General features: G+C 41.8%; 1 protein-coding gene and 1 pseudogene across 1 annotated transcript; one reads left to right on the plus strand and one right to left on the minus strand.

Annotated features, from left to right (window-relative positions):
• Positions 1 to 5,428: 5,428 nt before the first annotated feature.
• LOC132648625 (sentrin-specific protease 2-like) lies at positions 5,429 to 6,148 on the plus strand (the record flags this gene model as incomplete). Its single annotated transcript, XM_060370849.1, has 1 exon — positions 5,429 to 6,148. A coding segment is annotated over one exon (720 nt), but the record flags the coding sequence as incomplete, so codon positions are not given.
• A 6,744-nt stretch (positions 6,149 to 12,892) lies between these two features.
• Positions 12,893 to 23,774, minus strand: LOC132648710 (ribitol-5-phosphate xylosyltransferase 1-like; annotated as a pseudogene).
• Positions 23,775 to 24,354: the final 580 nt, after the last annotated feature.

A 24,354-nucleotide genomic window follows, 5' to 3' on the forward strand; every position in this document is an offset into this window, starting at 1 on the left:
AAGTCGCCTTAGGGCTGCATGCACTTACAAGTTCAGTGATAGTGTCTGGGATCCAGTCCTGGGACATGTCATAACCAACATCAGAGCACTTTAGAGTCTGTCTTAGACTCAGACACACCACTTTACACTTAAGAGGACACTTCTCAGGACCAATGCGCATATGGGGCACAGGGAGATCTCGTCCTTCTTCAGAGGAAAGACTGAGATGCTGAAGTTCCAGTAAGCTCTGAGGAGGTGTGCTACGAAGGCCATTCTGAGGAGCAAAGACACCATAAGTTCCAAATATTGACTGGGGAAAAAATTTCTCCAGGTGAGTCTACTTATGTGAAGCTCAGAACTAAAGCACATCAAGAGTTTTACTACCTGAGTGCCCGTGATGGTGCTGACAAGACATTTTTCATTGAACACATCTCTAAAAACTAATTGTTTCTTCAGTACAAGACAGAAAAAAAAAAGATAAAGTAAATGGGCAGGTACAGATAAAGCTGGGATTACAAGCACCAGGTGGCATTGCCCTTATCTCATGCCTTCCTAACTTTTTGTTTCATTGTTGCTACAGCAGGCCTGGGGTCAGCAGTATTGTCCACTGGGTAATAGTGCTGGTCAGGTGAGCCTATGAACCTGAGATGTAGCCTTGGGATCCAGCATGCAATGAGGCTCAGCTTCTAAAGCTTGTCCTCTGGCCTCCACAAATACACAATGGGACACATTCATGCACTCATACATGTATACACACACACACACACACACACACACACACACACTGTACACACCTATGCTCTCTACAAACATACTCTGTCCACACACATACTCTCTCTCTTGCTAAATGATAATTTAAAATAGAAAAACTTAAAATTAAATCAGGCTTGTAGAATTGTGGTGTGTCCACCAGGAAAAACTGCTTGGACACAGGGTTCAAGCTGATAGAAAATATTAGTGAGCTGGCAACTACAGTGAGCACTCAGGATCCTAGGGTAGCCCTCAGCTTTTCTCAAGGTGAGCTTTTAAGCACAAAACCCATAACCTGTGTCTGAGGTCTGTCTTCCCCTCATTTTGCTCGCATCCTAGACTTGGGAAACCATCATTGTATTCTTCTCTTCCATGAACCAGAGATTTTCAGATTATCTTATCTCACAGAGGTGAGATAATACAACATTTATCAGGTTTATTTCACTTGACATACCTTATCCATGTTCAGCCATAATTTTTCTTCATATGAAAATTCTTCCATTGTGTGTATGTCATGTATGATGAGTAATCTCGGGTTGTCATCTTGATCACATCTGGAATCAACTAAAACTCAAACACCTGGGCACATCTGTCAGGAATTTTCTTTTCTTTTCTTTTTTTATTTTAGAACCTTCTTTTTCTTTTTCTTTTTTTTTTTTACTTTCTAAAAAGATTTTCAAAATTATACTATAATTACATTTCTCCCTTTCTTTTCCTCCCTCCACACCCTGGCATTTCCCCTCCCTACTGTGCTTCAGATCCATGGCCTCCTCTCATTTCATTAATTGTTATGGCATTGCAAATATGTATATCAGTATGCATATTCCCAAATATAACCTGCTAAGTCCATAAAACATTGCTGGTGTGAAGAGCTTCCAGGAGGCTGTTCTGCACTGGGCATCTAATCGGTGTACCCTCCATGAAGCTGGCCCCGGTCAAACGGGATTTTCCTGGACTGGGTCATTTGAGAGGGATCCTTTGGGGTCAGATGACCCACCCTAAATTTGGGCCACACCTTCCAGTGGAAGCCTGCATAAAAGATCCTGGAAGAAGGGAGTCTTTGCCTTTTGTCCACTCACCCTCCCTTTCTCTGGCAAGTTCATCCATCTTGCTGCTGAGGCATTTCTTCACTGGCATTACAGCCTACTTCTTTGGGATTTCAACATACACTGAGGACCAGCTTAGACAGCCAGCTTCGTAGAGTGAACAAACTACGGGGATCTTGAAGGTGGTAGGGATTAAACCGTGGCCTTTGTTTATGCAAGGCATACACTCAGTAATTGCTGATCTACAACCTCCCTTCCTATATCCTGTATTTTATCATTCGGGGCTCTTTGTATCCAAGGCTGACTGTGAAATCCCCACGTTGCTTAAGATGACCTTGAACTTGTGGTTCTCCTGCCTCTGCTTCCAGAGCCCTAGGAGAAGAGGCGTGCCCCATCACATGCATTTGTGTGTGGTCTGGGAAGTAAACCGAGGGTTCTTATTTGCTGGGCCAAGCGTTCCACCAAGTGAGTTCCACTCCACTCCAGCCCAGGTCTGCTGCCCCACAACTCAGCCCACACATGCTGACTTCTTTGAGCAAGCCTGCACACAGGCACACACACACATATGCACACATGTACACACGTGAACACAGACAAACACACACCAGAAGCTACAGAAAGAAAGAACACAAGGTTAAATGTCAAAAATGTCAAACTGTGTCCAGAACATGAAGTGGGGTTTGGAAAGGCGGCTGTGACGGCCATTCTTGACTGAGAACTGGATTCCAGTTATCTGGTATTATGTAAAACCCCAAAATGAAAAGGCACACCTGTGAGGGATTCCTTGCTTAATTTTAATCCTCATCTTTGAACAGGGAAGCCGTGCCTCTAATCCAAGCCACACCTTCCGCTAGAAGCCTCTATAAAAGGCGCTGGAACTAGGGAGCTTTTGCTATTTGCCTGTTACTGCCTCGCTGAGAAGAAGTCCATTCCTTCACTGTCCTTGCAGTCTACTTGTGTAGAGTTCTGGCCTTTACTGAAGACCAGCTGAGACATCCACACTCATGGACTGAAAAACTACTGGACTTTTGGACCTTCCATTGATAGGCAGCCATCTCTGGACTAGCTGGACTTCAGCCTGTAAGTCATCTATCTAAACTCATCTATCTGTCTGTCTGTCTGTCTATCTATCTATCTATCTATCTATCTATCTATCTATCTATCTATCTATCTATCTATCTATCGTGTGTGTGTGTTCTGTTACTCTCTAGATCCCTGACTAAGCCTGCCAGCCTTGTAAACAAGGGGTGCCCAGTTGTCCACATGCTTTGGTTCTGCCCTTGCGGTTCTCTGCTCTGAGAAGCTCCTTTGGTTAAGAGAGGAAGGCAGGAAAGAGCTGAGAGGCGCGCTCTTCTCTGTGGTTTCTCTCTGCCCTCTTGTGGCGGTTGCCTGAATTTGCAGGGTGAGAGGCACAGCCATTCCACAGTGATCCACTAGGATAAAAGGCCGCTGTCTTTGCTCACCTTTCAGAGTTTATTGCAGTTCGGTCATTTATTTGTGTTGAGGGTGCGGCAACTGCTGGCTTGCCACAGCACATGTGGAGGTCGGAGAATAATTCGGGTGACTGGGTTCTGTCTTTTTATCTTGTGTGACTCAGGAATTGCCCTGAACTGGTCAGAGTTGCCAGTGAGCAGCTAACCGGGCTGAGCCATCTCATTGGTCCTCAGTTCTGTTTGGCAACGATCAAATCAAATATAATCTACAAAGCTTCGCCACTGATCAATCACATGTTATATGAGTTTTATGGAGATATGGTTATGTATCTAGATTTTTGGGAGTGAGAAAAGCAGCTACAAGCAGGTTTAAACTCATGGTTTGGCCTCCGTCTTTCAAGGTTTAAGGACATAGAAGCTTCTCAAACTATTTCTAAAAGCTTTTACAAGGGATAACTATCTTTCATTTATTACATTTTTTTTTTTTCTAATTTTGTTTTGTACATTTTAGCAATGATTTTTACTTAGTTCTCCGGTACACTGTTTCTCTGGAAAAAAAAAAAAAAAAAAAAAGAGAGAGAAATTGGCTTAGTACAAATCCTAGGTTTTATTTTTTTAAGATTTATTTTTAATGTGTATGAGTGTTTTACTTTCACATGTGTAAGAGCAGTGTGTGTGTGGGTTTCCTGCTTAAAGCCAGAAGAGAGTGTCAGCTCCCCTGGCACTGGAGTTACAGCTGATTGTAAGCTGCAAAGACAGGGCTAGGAATCAAAGTGTAGTCTTCTAGAAAAGCATCACTCTTTACCACGGAGCCATCTCTGCTGAGTCATCCTAAAAAGATCTCTCCAGCCAAGCAGTGGTGCTGCCGCTTTTAATCCCAGCACTTGGGGGTTTTTACATTTATTTATTCATTATATGTGCTGAACTTCTGCTCCTCTGAGTTCTTACTGATCTTGGGTTTGCTTCAGCCAGCAGGAGTTCCAACAGGAATTCCAGGAATGAAAACAAGCTTTAAGACCCTAGACCTGGGGATAGTGGGCAGGGCCTCCATTCACCAATGAATGTTGCCCTGGTGCATAAAACCACATCATAACCAGCTTGTGGAAACTGGCCTTCCAGAGCCTTGGTGACAGTGGAGGGAGGCACACAGTAGTCTTGCTTCTAACTTGTGTTGACTGCTGTCTTTGGCTGAAAGTCTCTGACACTCATTGTGATTTCCACAATTTCAGGTTCTACAGAGGCTCCTTATGCCCTAGAGCGATCCTTCTCCCTCAGTAGGGAAAAACAAAACGCAGAGTCGGAACTCCAATGACCTTTCTATAGCGGGACTGAGGAAATGCCACCTGAAAGACAAGATTAGAGAAGATCAGCTATGTGAGAAGTGTCCTTTGACACTGCCACCTCCTTCTGTCTTGGTGGCCTAATTGACCCCAGCGCCAAAAGAAACCTGTGCTCTTCCCCTGTGGATTCTGACCTTGAACCACCATGTCTGGTGTGGATAAGACATCTCCCAGTTGACTAAAGGACCCTTCAGCCATCAAGGGGACAACCCAAGAACTCCCACAGAACGCCCAGCTGACCTGCACTTTGACTTGGACATCAGAAAGCTGTGTTGCGGCCGGCAGCCAACACCTGGGCAAAGACAATCCAAGTAGTCCCTCTATAAGGCAGCCTTGCAAGCAGGGTAAAAGAATGAGCCCTGAACAGCAAGAGAAAGGCCAGAAGAGGAAATGCCAAGAAGACAAAGAGGATGATGTGTGGTCCGAAGAGCCAGTCCAGTCCTGGAAGAAGCTGAAACAGGAACAGCATGAAACAGAGCTTGGGGATGAAGAGCCTGACAAGAGCCGAATATGGTCACCCCAGGAAAAGGGTCCGTTACAGCTAATGGCCCCAGAGTGTGCCAAAGGCCCCCCAGAAGAGGCTGTGACTGAGGAGTCTGTGGGTGGAGGCCAGGGTCTCAAGCCCCCCCACAGCAACAGGGAGGAAGAAGTTGAGAAACACCACAATGAAAAGTGCCCAGGGCTGTTGGAACTCCTCCAACCTGACGTCCCCGTGAGCTCTGGCCCTCACAGCACTCACACAAGCACCATGGACACCTCCAAGACTCTCAAAGGTTGTGCTGAAGGGCAGAATCATGAATCGGAAACACCTCAAATCTGCACAGACAGTGTCAGCAATGGCATGCCCAGCAGCAAAGTGTCAACACCTGAGGTCAAGAAAAAGGCTCTTGAAGACCAAGAGAAGGGCAGAGGGCTGGACCGTGGTCCTGCTGTCACAGTGGACATGGAGAAAGAAATCAGCAGTGCGCTAGGCCCTGGGTCAAAAGATGAGATCTTGAGCTGTGCCTTCAAACTGCAAATGACTCGAGGAGACCTGTGGACCCTAAGGAACACCCAGTGGCTCAACGACAAAGTCATCAATTTTTACATGAATCTTCTCATGGAAAGAAATCAAAGTCAAGGCTACCCGGCACTTCACGCATTTAATACCTTCTTTTACACCAAGTTAAAATCTGGTGGCTACAGGTCAGTCAGAAGATGGACCCGGGCAGTAAACATCTTTGCCAAGGAACTTCTCCTGGTCCCAGTTCACCTGGGCATGCACTGGAGCCTGGCGGTCACAGACTTAAGAAAGAAGAGTATTGTCTACATGGACTCCACGGGACAGAAGAGACCCGACATCCTTGAGCTGCTTTTCTGCTATCTGCGGGAGGAGAGCAAAGCGAGAAGGAACAGCGACCTGAGCCCTGTGGAGTGGAAGCAACACAGCATGTCGGCAGAGGAGATTCCTCAGCAGCTGAACGGGGGCGACTGCGGCGTGTTCGCCTGTAAATATGCAGATTACATTTCCAGGGGCCAGCCCATCACATTCTCCCAGCAGCACATGCCTCTTTTCAGGAAGAAGATGGTGTGGGAGATCCTGCACAAGCGCTTACTGTAGCAGCGCCCCCTGGCGGCCACTGCGAGGCAGCTGCTCCGAGCTCTTTCCCAGGTGAGGCTAAGGACTGCAGGTACTGGGTGTGGAAGAGCCTTGAACAAGTTCTGAGTGTAAAGACTGTGGCCAGGACAGCCGCGGCTGCACAGAGAAACCCTGTCGGGACAGAACAACAACAACAACAGAAGACACGTGTGCCCACCGAAAGTTAGAAACTATCCGGACTGCACAGTGCATGCTCACAAGCACGCGACTTTCGAGATTTATCTGTGACTGAGGTCGATGCTGGATTGAATTTTGCTGTTCTTGTTCACAAGTTTTAGCTAACTGGCAGTGGATGGCTTCCGGTGCTTTTCGGCCTTTCGTTCTCGACTGCTTGTTTGCATTAGTTATTACTGAAAGGAAGGCCACCAGTTGCCTGTCTCCGAGTGAATCTCAGGTTCCTTCCGGTACTGTGTGCTACTACAGAAGAGCCACAGTGTGCTGCTGTTCACGGGACCCGAGCAATCCAGGAGAAGTAAGAAACCCACCGGAGGCATCTCAAGATACTTCCCAGCCTGGAAGTAAAGACACCTATTTTATTCTCCGAAGAGGAGTAACTAATGATAGATGTGCATTGTAAACCCGGGACTCCTTGAAGCCTCACCCTCCTGAGGGCTGTACTAAACTGTTTATTCCAAAAAAATAAATATATATATTTATATATATATATGTAAATAAACAAATATTTATATATAAATAAAAATATATTTTATATATTATATATATAAATATATATATATTCTTAAGCTATTTTTAAGATGTTTTCTTTGTATATATTAAGCTAAAATTTAATATGTCATGTTAATATTTATATTCTGTCATCTTAGCCCCACTATTGGTATAGACTTAATATATTTAGTGTGAATATTGCCAACTACATGATAATCTATTTTTATACAGGAAACTTTAATTTTTTATTAGCAGTAAATCTTACATTTGTGTTGTTATTCATTAAAGTTTTTATTTAATAAAGTTTGGAGTTTTTTGAACATACTTCTCAAGATCCTGTGCCTGCTGTTCCTTGCATGGTGTAGTGAGGTTGTCCGAGAGAACTGGAAAGCAGATGTCCGAGACAAGATCCAACAGTGTAAGCCGGAACCTGTTCATACATCTGCATGCTGAGATTGCTCTCGTTCCAAACCTCTGACCTGAAGACAGGGCACTTTAGCCAAGACCTGTCCTCCTCCTGGGAGAAGCTCAATATCGCAGCCACGGCTGCCTTGAAAAACCAAACAGAACAACCAAAACAAACAAAAAAAAATATGTGATATCAAGACTTCAAAAATTCAAAGTTTTAACATAGTAATCAATGCAGTTCTGATACCTAAAATTACTTCTCATCATGTTAAAACCACCTCTGTCCAGACCTCTGGACAAAAAAAAGAATGTTGATTTTTTTAACCCCAGATATTTTTTTTTTTAAATCCCCAAGCTTTTATTATGACTTAAAAGTAGAAGGCTCCAGAAGTTCATCTTTTGTAACTTAAAAGAATTCATGAGAGCCTCACGGAGTTTGCAACTTGGATCTATCTACCTGTCACAGGTCAATTGAACTCCAATCAACAGACTAAAATTTCCCAACTTTTGCCTGTTCCTGATGGAATAGGTGTGTGTGTGTGTTTGGGGGGTGCTCCAAATGTAAGAGTTTCCTTTAAGTTCCTTAACTTTAGCTTCTGTCCCTAGTCTGAATATGTCTCAGCAGATTTCCACTCACCTGACAGTCACCACCCAGGAACCAGAATCAGACAACAAAGCACTCCAAAAGTGATCTACAGCACCCAAGCCCCAGGCAGTCCTACAAAAGTGGAGAGCCTGGGCTTGCTAGGTGATGTGCTCCAGTCCAGCTGCCGTGATTGCTTCCTGTCTTTTACCTTGATCAGGAAACCAGATGCTTCTGATGAGTGCCCCATTTCCTGAATGAATCCCCTCCCAGGCTTTGGTTAACATTCCAGCCTTCCTGGGCCCCTACAATGGCATCCTAATTTCAGTTGAGGCCCATTTACAAAAGCATCTATGTCACCCTTATCCTCAAAAAAAGACTGAAAAAGTTCAGTCCAAAGGAAACTCTCTGGCAAGGAAGACAAATGGCTACTTGGTGTGCCTACCCAACAAACCAGGCTGGCTCATACTGACCTCCAGGCTCCCTTGTTTGAAATAAATAAATAAATAAATAAAAAGGTACCTGTAAAAAAACAACTAGATCAAGATCCATCAGCAGGTTGATCCATTAGCTGAAGCAGTTTTGCAACATGATAAAGCACTCACCATAATCTTTGCAGAACAAGGATGTGATTGTGTGGCTGTAAGAGAAAATGTTGTTCTATGCAAACCACTCAGCAATCATTAGAGATTCCTGTACTCTCAGGAAAACAAAAAGAAAAACCAGCAAACAAACAAACCCCGTACACTGCAGACAGAAAAATGACCCAGAACAGGGCAAGCCCATGGTTGCCATTCTCATTTCTTTGATTTTCCTGGTGATAACTCTGTCTTCAGCTACTGCAGAACACCAGACACTTCTGCTTCTGCTGATCATCGCTGGCTTGTGCATCATAAATGTCTTAACTAGATACAGAAATTTTGGTCTGGGTGCCAGTATACTGATGTTTATTAAATCCCCATGTGAACAGATGTTAGGCCCACCGAGAGCCCAATTACCAGAGAGACAGATGAAGGTAACTTGGAGATGGATTGCCTCAATCAGAAGAGGTTTATTCAGGCCAGTGAGTGATGGGGCTGCTTTGCAAGTGAGCAGGGAACAGCCCCGAGAGACAAAGGCATTGGGTTTTTAAAGGAAAAAGCAAGGGAGGTGTGGGGGTTGCAAGCTTGGCAGTACATGATTGGGTGAATGGGGTTATGGGGTAGTTGACTTTTAATATCATTGGTTCCTTTTAGGCACCCACGTCCAGTCAGGCCTGCCCCCAACATCTGGTGGATATCTGATCTTCAAGTTACACCCAGAATGTCCTGGATGGGGGAGCTGTGGCCATCGGACCAGTTGCCAGGCACCCTATCTCATACTGGAAGCCTGGACATTCTTCTGCAGCAGGGTGGGTCTTGTCCCCATTCACCCACTTCTCCTTTTGTCTGTGTCCTTCTGCTTTCTGGAAAACTACCAGGAGAACTTAGTTTAATTAATATGGGGTATAGAATTCATAAAGAAACCTGTAAAGCTAGCCTGTTCCTTTCACAGGTAACCACCACAGGGTCAAGAACTTTACTCAGGATACAACTTAAGTGGGGGATGGAAGTGATGGTGAACATTATGTTTAAAGTTACTGTGCTTAAGAGAACTATCAAACAAAAAGCGTGTCTAGCCTGTAAGTCCTACTTGTCCAAGGACAGAGGAGGTCTCAGAATGCTTGGGGTTGTTGTTGTGATTGCCTGGTCTTGTTCATGGAGGATACAGACAATGTGTGGTCACTCCTGTGAATAAGCTTGTTTGCCCTTGACTGCACCTAGATGGAGGTGTCTGAGGATATGCAGGCAGGAAGTCTGCCAGTGTTCCTGCCTCTAGGTGCACAAGGCCAGGATGGACACAGCCTGTGAGACTTTAGGAACACATGATTATTGTACCTTGGGACTGCATCTTGAAAGCACTCTCAGGCACAGTCTTCACACCGGGGGTATCTGGTGCTAGCATCTGAATGAAGTTTCTTCTTTGTTAAAATTTTAATAAATAGATAAAGAAATAAAAAAGCTTTGTTTTCTGAAAGTACGGAGATCTGTGTTTTTGGAAGTTGAATGAAGTATTTCCAAATGTACATTTTCAACACTGGTATCTTCAAATATAAGTCTCAGCCTTGTTTTAAGTGCTGTACCAAACTGTTTATTCCAAAAAGGGTACTCAACTTAAAGCTACTTTAACATTTTTGGTACAGATTAAACTGAAATTAATTTGTTACTCATTAAGAGTATTATTCCCCTTCACATCCTCACTGTGATTTAGTATTTAGCCTCAATAGTTCCAGTTTCATAATAATCAGTTTTACATGTAATAGTTCAACCTTTTCTGTTCATTGCATAATTTATAATGGTATTATGAAGTCTTTATTTTATAAAGTCCAGAGATGTCCAGAACATACTTTATAAGATTATGCTCCCACTGCTACTTTTATGATGCATTCAAGATTTTCTGACACAACCTAGGGAGCAGATAGCTAGGGGATAACCCATCAGCATTTCTGTCATTCAAGCATCCTACATCAAGTTCTGATTACAGTACGTAAGGGCTTTGTTGCCTGAAATTCTCCAATCTTCCACATTTCTTCTGCAAATCACTTCCAAAGTATTAAGAATCACATGGTCAGGGTATTGTAACAACAGCCCAACTCCCATTACCGATTTTCCGTATTAGTTCCTTTTCTTGTTTACTATGAAAAAATGTTTTGACAAAGCAAGGAGAGAGTTCATAATGTATTCCACAATTCAAGGGTATAGTTGATATATATAGGAAGACCTAGTTGGTAGCTGGAGCTCAAGCAGTTGGTCACATTGTCAACTGGGACCAGAATAAGTTCCTTTGCAAAGAGGTTTAGTGCCTGTGTCCATCTTTTGACTAACCTGTAGCCCCCGTTCCATTTTTAATTGGATTATTTGCCTTTTTTTTGTTATCCAGTTTCTTGAGTTCTTTACATAGTTTGGATATTAGTCCTCCATCAGGTGTGGAGTTGGTAAAAATATTTTTGCATTCTGTAGGGTGCTACTTTAATTGATAGTGTCCTTTGTATTACAGAAGATTTACAGTTCCTTGAGGTTCCATTTATCCTAGTGCCTGTGAGATTGGTGTTCTGTTCAGAAATTCATCTCCTGTGCCAGTTAAGTACAGAGCTGTTGCCTGCTCTTTCTCCTATCCAGTTCAGTGTATCTGTTTTATGTTGACTGAACACAGCTGTATCTGTTGGTCTGGTCAAGTTTTGAAAGGTATTTCGGTGAATAATAGTACTATTGAACTTTTAGCATGATTTCAGCAGAACCCGTTGTAAAAGATTTTAGATCACCTTTTAAATTTCCTCAAGCTCCCCCAAAGCATCTATTTTGCCTGATTCCCTCCTTTTATCACAAATTCAATTCTGCAAAAAGGGATAGACCTGACACTCTTACAGATAAACACTGAAAATCCTTTCTTTCTTTTTTCATCCTGAGATCCAAGGTAATTGGCTGCTGGACTGATGGGACACACAGCAATCACCAGCTAAGATAGTGTCATCAAACCATCTTCTGTAAGACAGCAAGCAGCAGTAAGCTAACAGCTCCAGGAACATGACCTGGTGTCTCAGGTATTGCCAAGTTGACAACTGTTGGCTCCTAACCTTCCATGCTTACACTATCCTGCCATCTTCCTAGGATGAACACTCAGTGTCCTGAACTCTAGTCACAGCATGGAGTCTGTTCTAAAGGCTGTGGAGCCATTAGAAGGGGACTGGCTGGCAAAGCAGGTCCTGTGAGACTTTTACACACCTCTCTGTAGTCTGGCGTTCTTCTACCTGGTCAGCCATGATGGAAATAGTTGATGCCTGACAGTTCTGCTAGCCTGGATACATCTATTCTTGCCTCCTTTCTGGCCTTGGTACCCTGCAGATGTCAGAAACTATGAGCCAAAATAAACCTTTCCCCACTTGTTCCTGCTGGCTATTTTGTTACTATGTTAAGGACACAGATGCTTTTCATTCTGAGAAGAGAGTATGACCAGTTAGTTGGCTTGAGAAAAATCCTCATGGAAACTGAAGTTTTTAATGTTTTTTTTTTTCTGACTGCAATAACCAGTGTTTTAACATATAATGCTGTTTCCCTAAAATTTGCAATTTCTAATATCGGTACATAAAATAGAACGTGTTATCAAGTGCAATGTTTTGGGACTGTATACATTGTATACTAGCCACAACTTGCTAATTCACATACAAATCACCTCAGAGTTGATACAGTTTGTGAAAGCACGTAACACCCACTCAGGCACCTTTCAATTATATTAAAATAATTTCCATGTTGTATAGAAGAGCCATTAAGTTCATTGATGCTATCTAACCTTGCAGCCATTGTTCAGCATATATCCTGCTACTGACATGACCAGATGTCAGCCCTAGTAAATAGTACTCTATCAGTTAGTTCTTTATTTTATGTGTCATATGCACTTGTGAGCATGGAAGACAGAAGAACATGTCAGGACCTACTGAGCAATACTTACAGATGGCTGAGTGTGTGCCATGCATGCTGGGCACTGAACTCAGGCTATATGCAAGGATAGTGAGCACTTTCAAACACTGAGCCAGCACTCCAGCCCCTAAAGTGGGTTAAAGTCATTGAGCACGGTCAGTAAATGCTGGCTTCTTGATCTCGGTAGAATTGAACCTGAGTCACCTGTCTACCTATCCATCCATCCACCAATCTATCTATCCACCTATTTGATGTGTTTGTGTGTGCATGCTGTTGGGCGGTCACATGACAGCCCATGAGACTCACTTCTCCCCTACCGTGTAGTTTCTGGGGGACTGAACTTAGCTCATCAGCCTTGGCAGTAAGCACCTTTAACCACTTAAGGATATTGCCAGGTCAGCCTCAGTAAAATATCGCCATTTCTTTGATCTTGTATACAGCAGTAGCCAAAAAGGAGAACATTTGGTCCCTTCTGTGAAACTGAGTTGATGGAGCCACCTTATCAAGTGCTATACATATTCACTCTTAGGAACACACACTTACAGCTAGGTATGATTAACCTTTATTATTTATAAAAAATGAGCTTTCTAAAATATTAGTAAATTTCCACTTTAGTTCTGTTTTGAAGTGTTGGTACCAGTGAAGTAACATTTTTCTTCTTTGAATCTTTTCTTGTAAAGTTAGTCTTCTCCTTTTCTAAAATGGCAGGAAGCTCCTTCCAGTCCTTGATGAAGATAAAGGGGGCACCCATGGCCTTGAGTAACTGCAGAGGAGTGCTGTGGTGACTGGACATGTTTCCACAGTGGCCAGCTGTCATCACATCTTCTACCACAGGAATGGAGCCAAACGAGCAGGCCTCATATATTCTGTAACACTCTGTGTTCACTCCTACAGGACACAAAGTGAGGTCACTCTGAAGCAAAGCATCTTGGTAATTCTTAAGACTTTCATTTGTCTCCTGAGGCTGCCACCTAGGAAATTAAACAAACAACAAGGAAATCCCTGTAAGGTTTTACTTTCCTATGACATCTTTTTTGAAGCAAATCTTTTAATGTCATTTATCAAAAATGTGAACACATCAGAGAGATGATAAATATGAGAGGCATTGAAAATGTTGGGCCAAACACATTTCTTAAAACTTCTTTAAGGTTTGGGGTGTGGGTATAGCCCAGCTGCTAGAACTCAGACCTAGTATTGATCATCATCTATCCATAAACTGGGTATATAATTCCCTAATTCTACAAGTTGGGAGGCATAGGAAGAATCAGGAGTTTAACATCATCCTGGGCTAAATACCGAGTTTGAGGCCAGCCTGTGCTACGTAAGACTACCTAAAAAAAGTTTTTTTTTTTGTTTTGAACATTTGGAAATAATCTGAACATTTTATTACTTTATATTTAAAAATATCCAGTGATCAATCTTCGAATGGGTATTATTCATTCAATCGTATTTCCGGAGTGCTGTGTCCTCTTGTCTTACTCTGATGCAGCTGTGCTTTATCCAGTGGTGGGCATTAGGTCTTTCAGTTAAGTCAGGACATTTTCTAGAAAGTCTGAAGCCCCAAGAACTGGTAGGGAGGCCAGCAAGGTGGAAGTAGGGGAACTTAGGCGAGCAGTCAAAAACCATGAAGTCTGCTTACAGAAGACTCAACTGTAGTGTTCTGAAGAGGGAACGACATAAGCAATAAACATTTTAACAATCAATCTGGCTGTGGTCTTGAGAATGGAATGAATATATAGGCCACATACATGCAGAAGCTGAGCCTGGCATTCTTTTCTATTTGTATTCTCTTAGTGAAATAAGCTCCAATCTCTAAAGGGAGACTGAGGAGGTGTCAAGAGGTTAGGATAGAAGGTATAAAGCAGTCTTTGAGGACGAAGGGGGAATACTTTAGGAAATATAGGAGTGATGGGTTCTTCAGCTTTCAAACTGTCTAAACTTATGCACAGCTGCGTGAGTATGGCTATGGGGTGGGCAGAAGGGGAGACTAGACAGGTAGGGCTTGCTAGATGGGGGAATTAGAAAGGGGAACATATATGCAGGGCTGGTTGACTGTAGAATTTAAGCTGTGTAATTCAGAAGTTGATACAGGGACAGGAAGAACAATCTGGGCATAGTAAAAACCATGTTGTAAATTCCAGCTGAACTGTGGAGTCCCATTACAGAGAATGAGTTGGAATGGCAAGATAGGATGATTACCAACAGAAATGCTAGAATTCCAGGTCATGGAGAAACCTTGTGGTATGTGAAATGCAAGTGGTCATTTAGGAAATGACCATAACAGGAAATGGCTGATCGAAGCCTATGATCTATAAAGGGGAGAAAGGAAAGAAACCTTATACCAAGGTGATAGAAGGATTGGCTAGACTTAGAAGTCACCAAGAATTCAGACAAGACTGGTGTCAGCCAGAGGGGCAATGGAGCTCCAGTCTTTAAGGAATCAGGGAGGTAAGGTGAAGGTGAAGGCTCAGGGCTACAGAGTTCCAGTTATACACACTGGCATGAGACTGAGAATTGGGGTTCCGGGTGCAGAAGGACAGAATGGTCTAGAAGCAGCAGGAGCACAGAGGGTACTACCTGACCTCTAGCTCAGCTCAACCAGAACCATTTTATTAGTGCTTGTCCTCCAGTAAGACTTTGCTCTCTCATACCACCTCTCACTCACCAGCCCTTCAGCTGCTGTGTATGTCCTTTGCCTTGGCTCCCCTCTCTAAATGGACCCTGCTGACTCTTGTGCCCTCTTCAGGCCTGTATATAATATAGCCCTCCACCTGGTGCTCTCCTTCGCTACCTGAAAACAAATGTTCTACCCTCCACCTCAGTCCTCTCTGTGGCCTTCTTGTCTTTAATTCTCTTCTCACACGTCATTACCATCTCCTGACACACACTGTTTTACTTGTCTCCTCCAACAAGTGCTATGAGGGCAATGTTTTTGTTTTGTTTTCACTGTTTTTATGAGTAAGATGGTTTTTGTCATTTGGCAGTTGTTTGATAACTCAGAGTAAATGAATTTAATACAATTACATTAACAGTAATTGTATTAAATTCATAGTAATTAGTGATATCCATCTAGAAGGCAATTTCTGTCACAATTAAAAAATAAATTTCTAGATCTAGAAGCATATGTTTTAGGCATCCATTCCCTGGCCACTCAGCTTTATACTCCATGTGTTTATTTAATAGCAAAAGAAATTATTGCAAAATGACTTTCATTACTCCATCAATACTTGCTTCCTGATTATAATGGGAAAGACTGGAGAAAAGCCAGTTTCCTAAGTTTTAGTTACTACTGTACCTTTAGACAGGAGGCTGGAATAAGCAGTTACCACTGTTTCTCTGGAAACCTATTTGTACACAAGGTGACATTCGGATTGGAGAGCAACAGGAAGGAACCATGCAAACATTGAACTTTCTGCTCTCTTGCAGAAACCCAACAAAGTTTATCACTTCCATCTTGTTTCAAAATGTTCATTAGTGCTTGTCTTGATGAGTTTTCATAGACAGTTCCTAAAAAATTACATATGTAGGGCCTCTCATCATGCAGCATCGACCAGCTGGCTTCAACCACGGGAAACTTTCTGTATCTATAAAAGCAAGTAATGAATTACTATATGGTAGGATGCCCCTCAGCTTGGCTTGTTAAGCCATCTGTTAAGGACAATGATTTCTAAGCACATTGTACACCATAGACATAAACAGTCCTATTTGTCCACTAAAAAGAAAATATACTGTTATAATCATGATCTCTGAAGAGTTAATTTCAAAAAAATTCCAAAGAATAAAACAATGAATAAAACCTGTGTTGGTATAACATTCTTTTGAAATGTATACACCTTACCCTTGTTCATTCAAATGCTGATTCCCCCCCCCCCCCATCTGTCTGGTTTCAATCTGGATATTGCCTTGTGATACTTATTTTAAGCATACTGTCTCAACTGTGTGCAAACATCCCAAAATAAAGAAATTAGACACAATATTGAGCTGAAAGGAGCCAGAGGACAGGAAAGAGGGGAGGAGCCAGAGGGCAGTGGGAGGAGAGGAGAGCTAGGAGAGAGAGCTGGAGGAGAGATCTTGGAACTACGTGGAGATGGCCTGGACATAATATTTCACAAAAAGCAAGTATAACATGGGAAATCTAAATGTTAGGAAACTATGAGGGCTTGGATGTTTAGGATGGAGTAATTATTGCCCAGCACTGTGTTCTAGGTTAACTAAATAAAGCCAGTCTCTATGTGGTGATTTCGTTATACAGATGTTAGGACTATCAGCAGTTTACTAGAAGATATATTAATCACTGCTTACAACAAACCTGTTATTCTACAGAGGGGGCTCATTCCATGGGCACTGGTTTGCATATAAATGTGTGCCTGTAGTCTATCCTGTACACAAGATTATTATGGCATTTTGGGTCAAATAACTTTTTGTTTTAAAGAGTGCCATACACTGCACCATGTTTAATAACATTCCTGGGCTCTACCCCCTTGACACCAGTTGTTATAATTCCCCCTCTTCAGTTGAGACAACCAAAAGGTTTCCGGATGCTACCCAATGTCTCCTCATCGGGAACAGGGTGAGGTTGGCAACACCAAAATGACTATGCTTCTGTCTTCTATTAGGCGAGTAGGTGATGTTATACAATGTGGAAAAAGTATAAACATTTCTACAAATACAGGCTCTTTTCAATAAATAGATTTTTCTGAAGGTTGGGTGTACTTACAAAGTTTTTGAAATTTTAAGGCTGGTCCCAGCCTAAACCTGTTCGCCTGGAATGTTGTCCACATAGGGGTGGGAATACCTGTCCCTGGCATTTCTCTAGTGACATTTGTACAGCTAAAGCAGTCTGAATTCAGACATGGTGGTAACCAGTGACATAATAACGAATGTCGGATTTAATTCTATCAGTGAGATGATTCATTTCCTCAACAAATATGTGAGTACCTACTGTGTATAAGCATTATTTTAAAATTTACTTTTTTTAAATTTATGTGTATATTAGTATATTTGTGTGCCTGCTTGTCTCCATGTGTAGCCAAGCACCCACAGAGTTCAGAACAGGGATTCAGAGCCTTGGAACTGTAATCACACATGGCTATGAGACACAGAATATGGGTGCTTAGAACTGAATCTGAGTTTCCTATATGAGCAGTAATTGTTCTTAACTGCCCCAGCCACCTCTATAGCCCATTTCTACAGAACTATTTTAAATCTGGGAAGAAAACTCCTGACCTCAGAAAGTTTATATACTACTGAGAGCCTATCTCTTACTATTAAAAATCTATCCACAGAAAGTTTAAAAAATGTTTTCCATTTTTTTTAAACTGGAGGATGATTATATATTGAGGATCCTAAACTATCATTTAATTAACCTCTGCTTTTACAGTTGAGATTAACATCAAGTCAGCCATTCACAAACCCAAGGGAAGTCTATACAGTATATAAAAATATTGCCACAACAGTATTTGTTTAAACTAGAATTATGGCTCTGCCTTTGTTCATTCTCTGCTAAACCTCTCTTCAGGGCACTATTAAGCTTAAATTTTTATCCTATATCCATTTTTAGAACAAACAAGTACTCTTCATTTCTCCTCAGAAGATGGTAAAATACAACAAAGTAGTTACTATTGCCACTGAGGCTCTAGGCCACTCTTTTTGATGGTAGGAAAGATAGGCCTGCCTCATCACCAGTGAACCTACTGCCATTTAAAACACCATCTTCATGTGTGATGCATTAAATCAACCACTTTCTTTCAAATATGCAAATATTTCATAATCAAATATAACAGTGTATCAGAGGAAAAGATAACTGACTAGATTTGGATTTCTGCTTAATAGCACATGGGGAGGCTAAAGTCATAAATTCTATTATGCCAAATTGTCAAGCACATTACTAATTATGTAAGTCTGTATAAAATCTACAAACAAATTTGCAAATTCCAAACAAATTCAAATTCACATTATGAGTTTAAAAATAAAATAAAATAAAACACCATCTTCCCTGTTCTGTTCAGAACACCCGAGGGATGCCTTTCTTATCTTGTACTTACGTTGCTACACCTAAAGGCCACTGGAAAACATCTGTGCCATTAATCCAAGGGCTGTCGTATGTTATGAAAAGTAGGTCCACAAAGCCTCCATTTCTTTTGAGGAACTGCATTATCCAGTCATTGTCACAGTATTCATTTCCAAGCAAGACAACAGCCAGATGCTGCAGTTTCTGGGTTTGCATTAAATTCTGTGCATAAAGTAACCACTGGGTGGCATGGGAGATCTTTGCTTTTTCTCTTCCATTTAACACAAGGACCACATTGTCCACCTCTATGGAGAAGTACCCTGGAACCACACCCGGGCCAGTGATGAAGCTGTTGAAAACAACACACCACAAGCAAGAGATAAACAAAACTGAACAAAGAAAATTTCAATCGTTTTATATAAAATCTAGAATAAGATTTAATTAATATTCTTGTTGGAAGTGCAATTTGTATAATGCAAATTCTTCTGAGCAAGTGGGACAGAATAATAGAAAGCTTTGGATGTAGAAATTCAGCTAGTATATGAGAGTGGACTCTCATTTCTTCACTGAAGGCAAGGCATTAAGATACAATGTAAAGGAATGCATCAAGCTTCAGGAGATTCTGAGCATAATTAAAAGGATTTATGTGCATGCGTGCCAAGGCGTGCTTGTGACAGCCAGAGGACAACTTGGAGGAGTTGGTTCTCTCCTTCCACCATGCAGACCTTGGGGTTGAATTCAGGTTGTCTGAGTTAAGGGCAACCACTTTTACCTGGCAAGTCATCTTACTAGCCCTTAAAGGATAATTTTATGTAAATATGAAAGTACATAAAAATAAGTATTGAAAAATACTTATATATCTTCCATCAGTAGAAATATAAAAATCTGAGTGAGATTATACATTAAGTTCCTAATAGCAATTCTTTAGTGAAGAATAAAAAGAGTAAGAAACAAAGAAAAGGTTTTATTGGAAACTATTCTGTTAGGAGGAAAGTTAAACATAGAGAATTCCTGACAGCTGAGATATATTAAGTCTGAATGGTTAGCAAGTTGGAGAATGTTGTATTTTCTTCTTTGCAATATATTTTTAAGAGTCTTCATAAAAGGAATAGACATGCTCCAAAACTCACACTGTCATCTGCTGCCCCAAGCAATCACTGCCGCCGAATTGTTCTGAACTTTGGGAGTCAAAGTGCAAGGGAATGAGCAGTTGGGAAGTGAAAACAGTGAGTGGGGACAACCATTCTGAAATTCCGGATGAGGATCAACAGAATGTAGTGGGGGAGGAAAATGAAGGAGAGAGAGGCAGCACCTGACAGAACATGGTCTGAGAAGAGATGGATGGAATGCACAGAACATCCTGGAGTAGGGAGATCACCTCCTAGAGAGCTCAGGGTGAGTGAAGGCTCGAGAGAGAAGGGGTATAGATGCCTGCACATCTAGTTAAGGGAGAGAATTACAGATGCCCTCACTCTCGGTGTGCTAGGAATAAGAATGTGCGCCCCACTCCCTGTCCATGTGGCGCTGGGAACCAAGCGCAGATGTGCGCATGTTCAGTGAGAGTGCTACTAACTGAGCTGTATTTCCAACCCTTAGCTTAAAACACGAAAATACACTAACATTATAAAAATAAGGCTTGTGTATGAGTAGTATAATGTACAGAATGAGTGTTGTGTTCTTTGTGTTCTAATTATCTAAGGTTATTACTGAAAATCCATTAACTGAAAATAATCATGTACAGAATTCTAATTTGCTCTTGTGGGTTACTCAGCATATGTGTAAGCATCAGAACTTACAATGTTCAATATATTTTTCTACCGCTTGCTTCAACTGAAAAATGTCTTCAGAGTAAGCACTTCCATATAGCGAGCCCAGAGGAATCATTTCAGTCCGAAGTAACTGTGCAAACAGTAGAGTTTTGAAACTCACTTAAGTTAGCTTAAGTGTAACTTGACTGAGACTACAACTTGCGATTCCATGAGACTTCATTCACTTTGCATACATTATCTACTACTATTCATTTTTTAATAAGGTATTTTAAAAGTCTGTCACAGAACTTGACTACAAAGTTCTCTAAGAGGAAAGAACAAGGTTTCTTCCATGATTGTAAAATCTTGCGTACAAACCTCAGAAAGGAAAACTGGGCTTAGACTTTCTTCGTGGTAGTTAACAATGTTTTCTATCACTGTGGTAATACCAAGTAATCATAAGCTTAGGGTGACAGGCATGACTGTGCCTTCAGGGAAGAAATGAGAGTCTCACATATTCCATTCTATAGACTAGTTGAATTCCAGAAACGTCTCTGCAAAGTTAGTCCACTGACATGTTCACTGCTCAACTACAAACACAGAAAGCAATTTATGCATGCAATAGACATTCACTTTTTTTTTTTTTGTACTGGCCATTGAACCCAAGGTGTTGCACATTCTATGACAGCCTTCATGCCACTAAGATCCACTTACTCTTTCAAGCAGTGAAATCTAACTAGTATGAAGCTTAGGAGTATACACACAACCTACAATGAGATTAGAACAATGAGGCTAAATACTTGTTTACACTGCATGCATGATTCCTTTGAGAGAGTCAGCAATGACAGGCTAGGGAGCTAGCTGGGTTGGCAAAGTGCTTGTGCCGTGAGCATGAGGACCTAAGGACAATTCTTGAACTAAGATGAAAGGCTGATGTCGTGATGGAGAGGCAGATCCCTGGTGCTCACTGTCCAGACAGCCTAGCCTAATCAATGAGCTTCCACATAAACCTGTTCTCAAAACCAGCTGGTAGCTGCAGGCTGTCGAGGTGTGTATGTCGGCACACATGTGAACATAAGGTTGAAGGGAGAAGTGATGGGTTGTACAGAGAAGGAACTGGAGGGGAGGGAATGCAGGTTGGACTGGATCATGTATTCATGATCTAACATGTATTCATGTCCTCATGTACTAACATTATATAAAATATTTAATTGAAGACAAACCGGGACAAGCCGGGTTCAGTGATGTACACCTGTAATCCCAAAACTGAGGAGGCAGAGGCAGGCAGATCGTTGTGAGTTTGAGGCCAGCCTGGTCTACAAAGCAAGTCCAGGGCAGCCAAGGCTACACAGAAAAACACTGTCTTGAAACAACAACAATAACAAAAATGAAGTAAACATGTAAAAACAACTAATATTTATTTCCGTTAAAAGCCAACTGGAAACAGTACCTTCATGATAAAACTATGTTTTTTCTAATTAAAATCACCTTAATTCTATTTGAAAATTAAGAAGTTATACAGTGATATGTAAGTTAAATAAAAGTAAAATCCTTAAAAGTCTTGGCATTGCACTGGTTTTTTAGAATCTAAAAATCAAAACAGAAACAGTTTTGAATTTTGGAAAAAAAAGGAGCCTACATAATTACGTAAATCATAGTAGATATGACATAAAAATGTTTTAATAAGTAACAGTTGGACTCTGAGTATTTCCAGGTTAACCTAACTATGAACGAAAAGAAAATCATGAAAGTAATGTTTACTTTCGTCCTCTAAGGCATAGAACATTGTGTTCATTTACCAGTAAAGTGTATGAAATGCGGAACATGAAGTTTTCCATATCATTAGCTAAAACCAAAATAGAAATAAGACTCCCCAGGATTTATTTACAGACTTTTAGTTTCTCTCTTCTCTGCACTGGGGACTGACCCCGGGGCCTAGCACATGCCAGGCAACTCATCTGCCACTGAGGCAGGTCTCCCTCCAAAATTACCTTGAAATGTCTAATTCAATAAGCAAACGTTTACTAAAGTGTAAGCAGGACCTATTTATTTATTTATTCATTCCCAGGATTGATTTCTGTTTTCTTCCCAAGCTGAAGCATAAAAATATAAAATAGGTTTATAGAAGTATAAATATACTGTGCATACTATATGATAAAATATAGAGCATACTTATGAGAGTACATTCCCTCCAGTAGGTCCATGAGGCGTCACGCGGCAGGCAAGGTCAGTGTTGTCTAATAGTACCTGTACTGTGTTCTTCCTACAATCAACTGTCCTTCCCTCCATTGCTCAGTCACATCTGGGGGATCAAGAGTGCCTTCGAAAACATGTTCCCACAGATACAAACCTGGTAGTCAAAGAACAAAACCAGACACATCTGCTGTCTCATCCATTTTAGAATGTTAGGAAAATGTATGTTTTATTCTTTTCTCTTTTTACTCTGAGCTGAGACGTTTCTCTCCATGGTCGGTTGCAGGCAGTGACCGAGACAATCCTCGATCATGTGTGGCAGCTTACTGTATGCGGGGCAGACTTCAGTGGCTGTAGTTGTAAAGATGACAGGACATTGTACTTATACCGAGGAACCCCAAATGTTCCTGAACCCTGGCTACCCATCATATTCTGAAGCAAAATGTATATTATAAACTAAAATACCATCATTATTAGAATTAATTTAATATCGTGACTGGAGAGACTAATTGTCTTGCGCTGAAGCTACAAGTACACCAAAGCATTTAGTGTGTCAAGGGGATAGATATCCCCTCCCCATTTGCTCAGACATCCTTGATGGCATGATCCCATCTGCAAGCTGACAGACACTTCATCCTGTCTCCTAAGGGCAACCAGGATGCTTTGTTTTGTTACATGAGGTAACATTAATATGCAGGCCTACAACCTCTGAGAACCCCTTGTCAGTTATTTTGAAAGATATTCTTTGGTCCATTTCCATTATGCCATGCTCTTAAAGCCACACTAACAACCAGTATGAAAATGTGGGCCATTGTATAAAACATCCAAATGTGTCAGGCTAAATAATGCCCCGCTTCTCCAGGTCATACCCTAATCTCTAGATCCTTTGACTATTGTCTTACACAGCAGAGTGTCTCAATGTGACCTAGCTGCTGAGGTGCAGAGCCTTCCAGAGACACAGACACTCCCGCCTTGAGGAAGGCAGAAGCTGAAACGTTCTCAATGGCTCCATTGGCAGTTCGCTACAGCAGCCTCAGCAAACTGTAGTATGTAGGTAGAACACCTGGAAGGGAGGTGCCACTGTAACAAACAGTTATATGTGGAAGGGGCTTGGAAACTGGGAAAAGGGGGTGGCTGGAAGAACTCTGAAGAGTAACTTTATTTTTATTTTTATAAGCAAAGTCTACTTTAGATTGCCTGAAACAGACTGCAGAATAATTCAGATGCTCACAGTTCATTTAGTGAGCAAGACTCAGAAGAGAGCAAGGAACACAGTACAGAAAACCTACATTGCCTTAAGAACAGACTCCCTGAAACTGACTTGGTTAAAGGAAATACACAATCTAGCAAATTCCATACCAGGACAGGATACACTTTACACTGTCTTCTCATGCTTTTCCTCTTACACTGACTTACCAATGGCTGCTTTGCCCCACATTTGTACACTGTGTTCATGTTTCTCTTTTGTGTGTTTCTTTAATATTTGCAGATGATCTTCTGGGCTCCTCCAAGGGTCTTGGGTCACTTCTCCAGCCCCACCCCCTGCAGCACACACAGCTTGTCTTCTAAGCTCCAGAAGGCTCTATTCCATTGCTGTTGCTCTTCTTGGTGGTCATCTTATGTCACTGCAACTGGGATGGACTTCCCCAATAGCCTCTCAGAGGCTCTCTGCATGGTCCCTTTAATCCTGGGTCTTCAACTGCTGCTGAGGCTGCACCTTCAGCAGTGGCCTCTCCTGGCTTCTCACAGAGCCAAGTCTCAGCTGATCTCCACACTCCTTCATGCCTTCAAAACCAGTACCACCTGGGTGACTCATACACTACCAAGTTCTGTTGCCAACAGCCTTGGCCACCTCTGGAACACAGCGCCTGTGTGTTGACCCCGAGAAAACACTTTCCAGAAGGCTTTGAATTAATGATGCTGGGCTCCTAAGCACTGCTAGTTACTCAGCTGAGGCTGACCAGCACTGATTGTCTCAGTCACACAAAGCTTTGTCTTCAACGGTGCTGGCCTTTTGTTAATCACTGCTGATTCTTCAGCTCCAGCTGTACAGACACCACAGATTC

Source organism: Meriones unguiculatus, chromosome 17 (genome assembly GCF_030254825.1).
Source record: "Meriones unguiculatus strain TT.TT164.6M chromosome 17, Bangor_MerUng_6.1, whole genome shotgun sequence".
Taxonomy (NCBI): Eukaryota; Metazoa; Chordata; class Mammalia; order Rodentia; family Muridae; genus Meriones; species Meriones unguiculatus.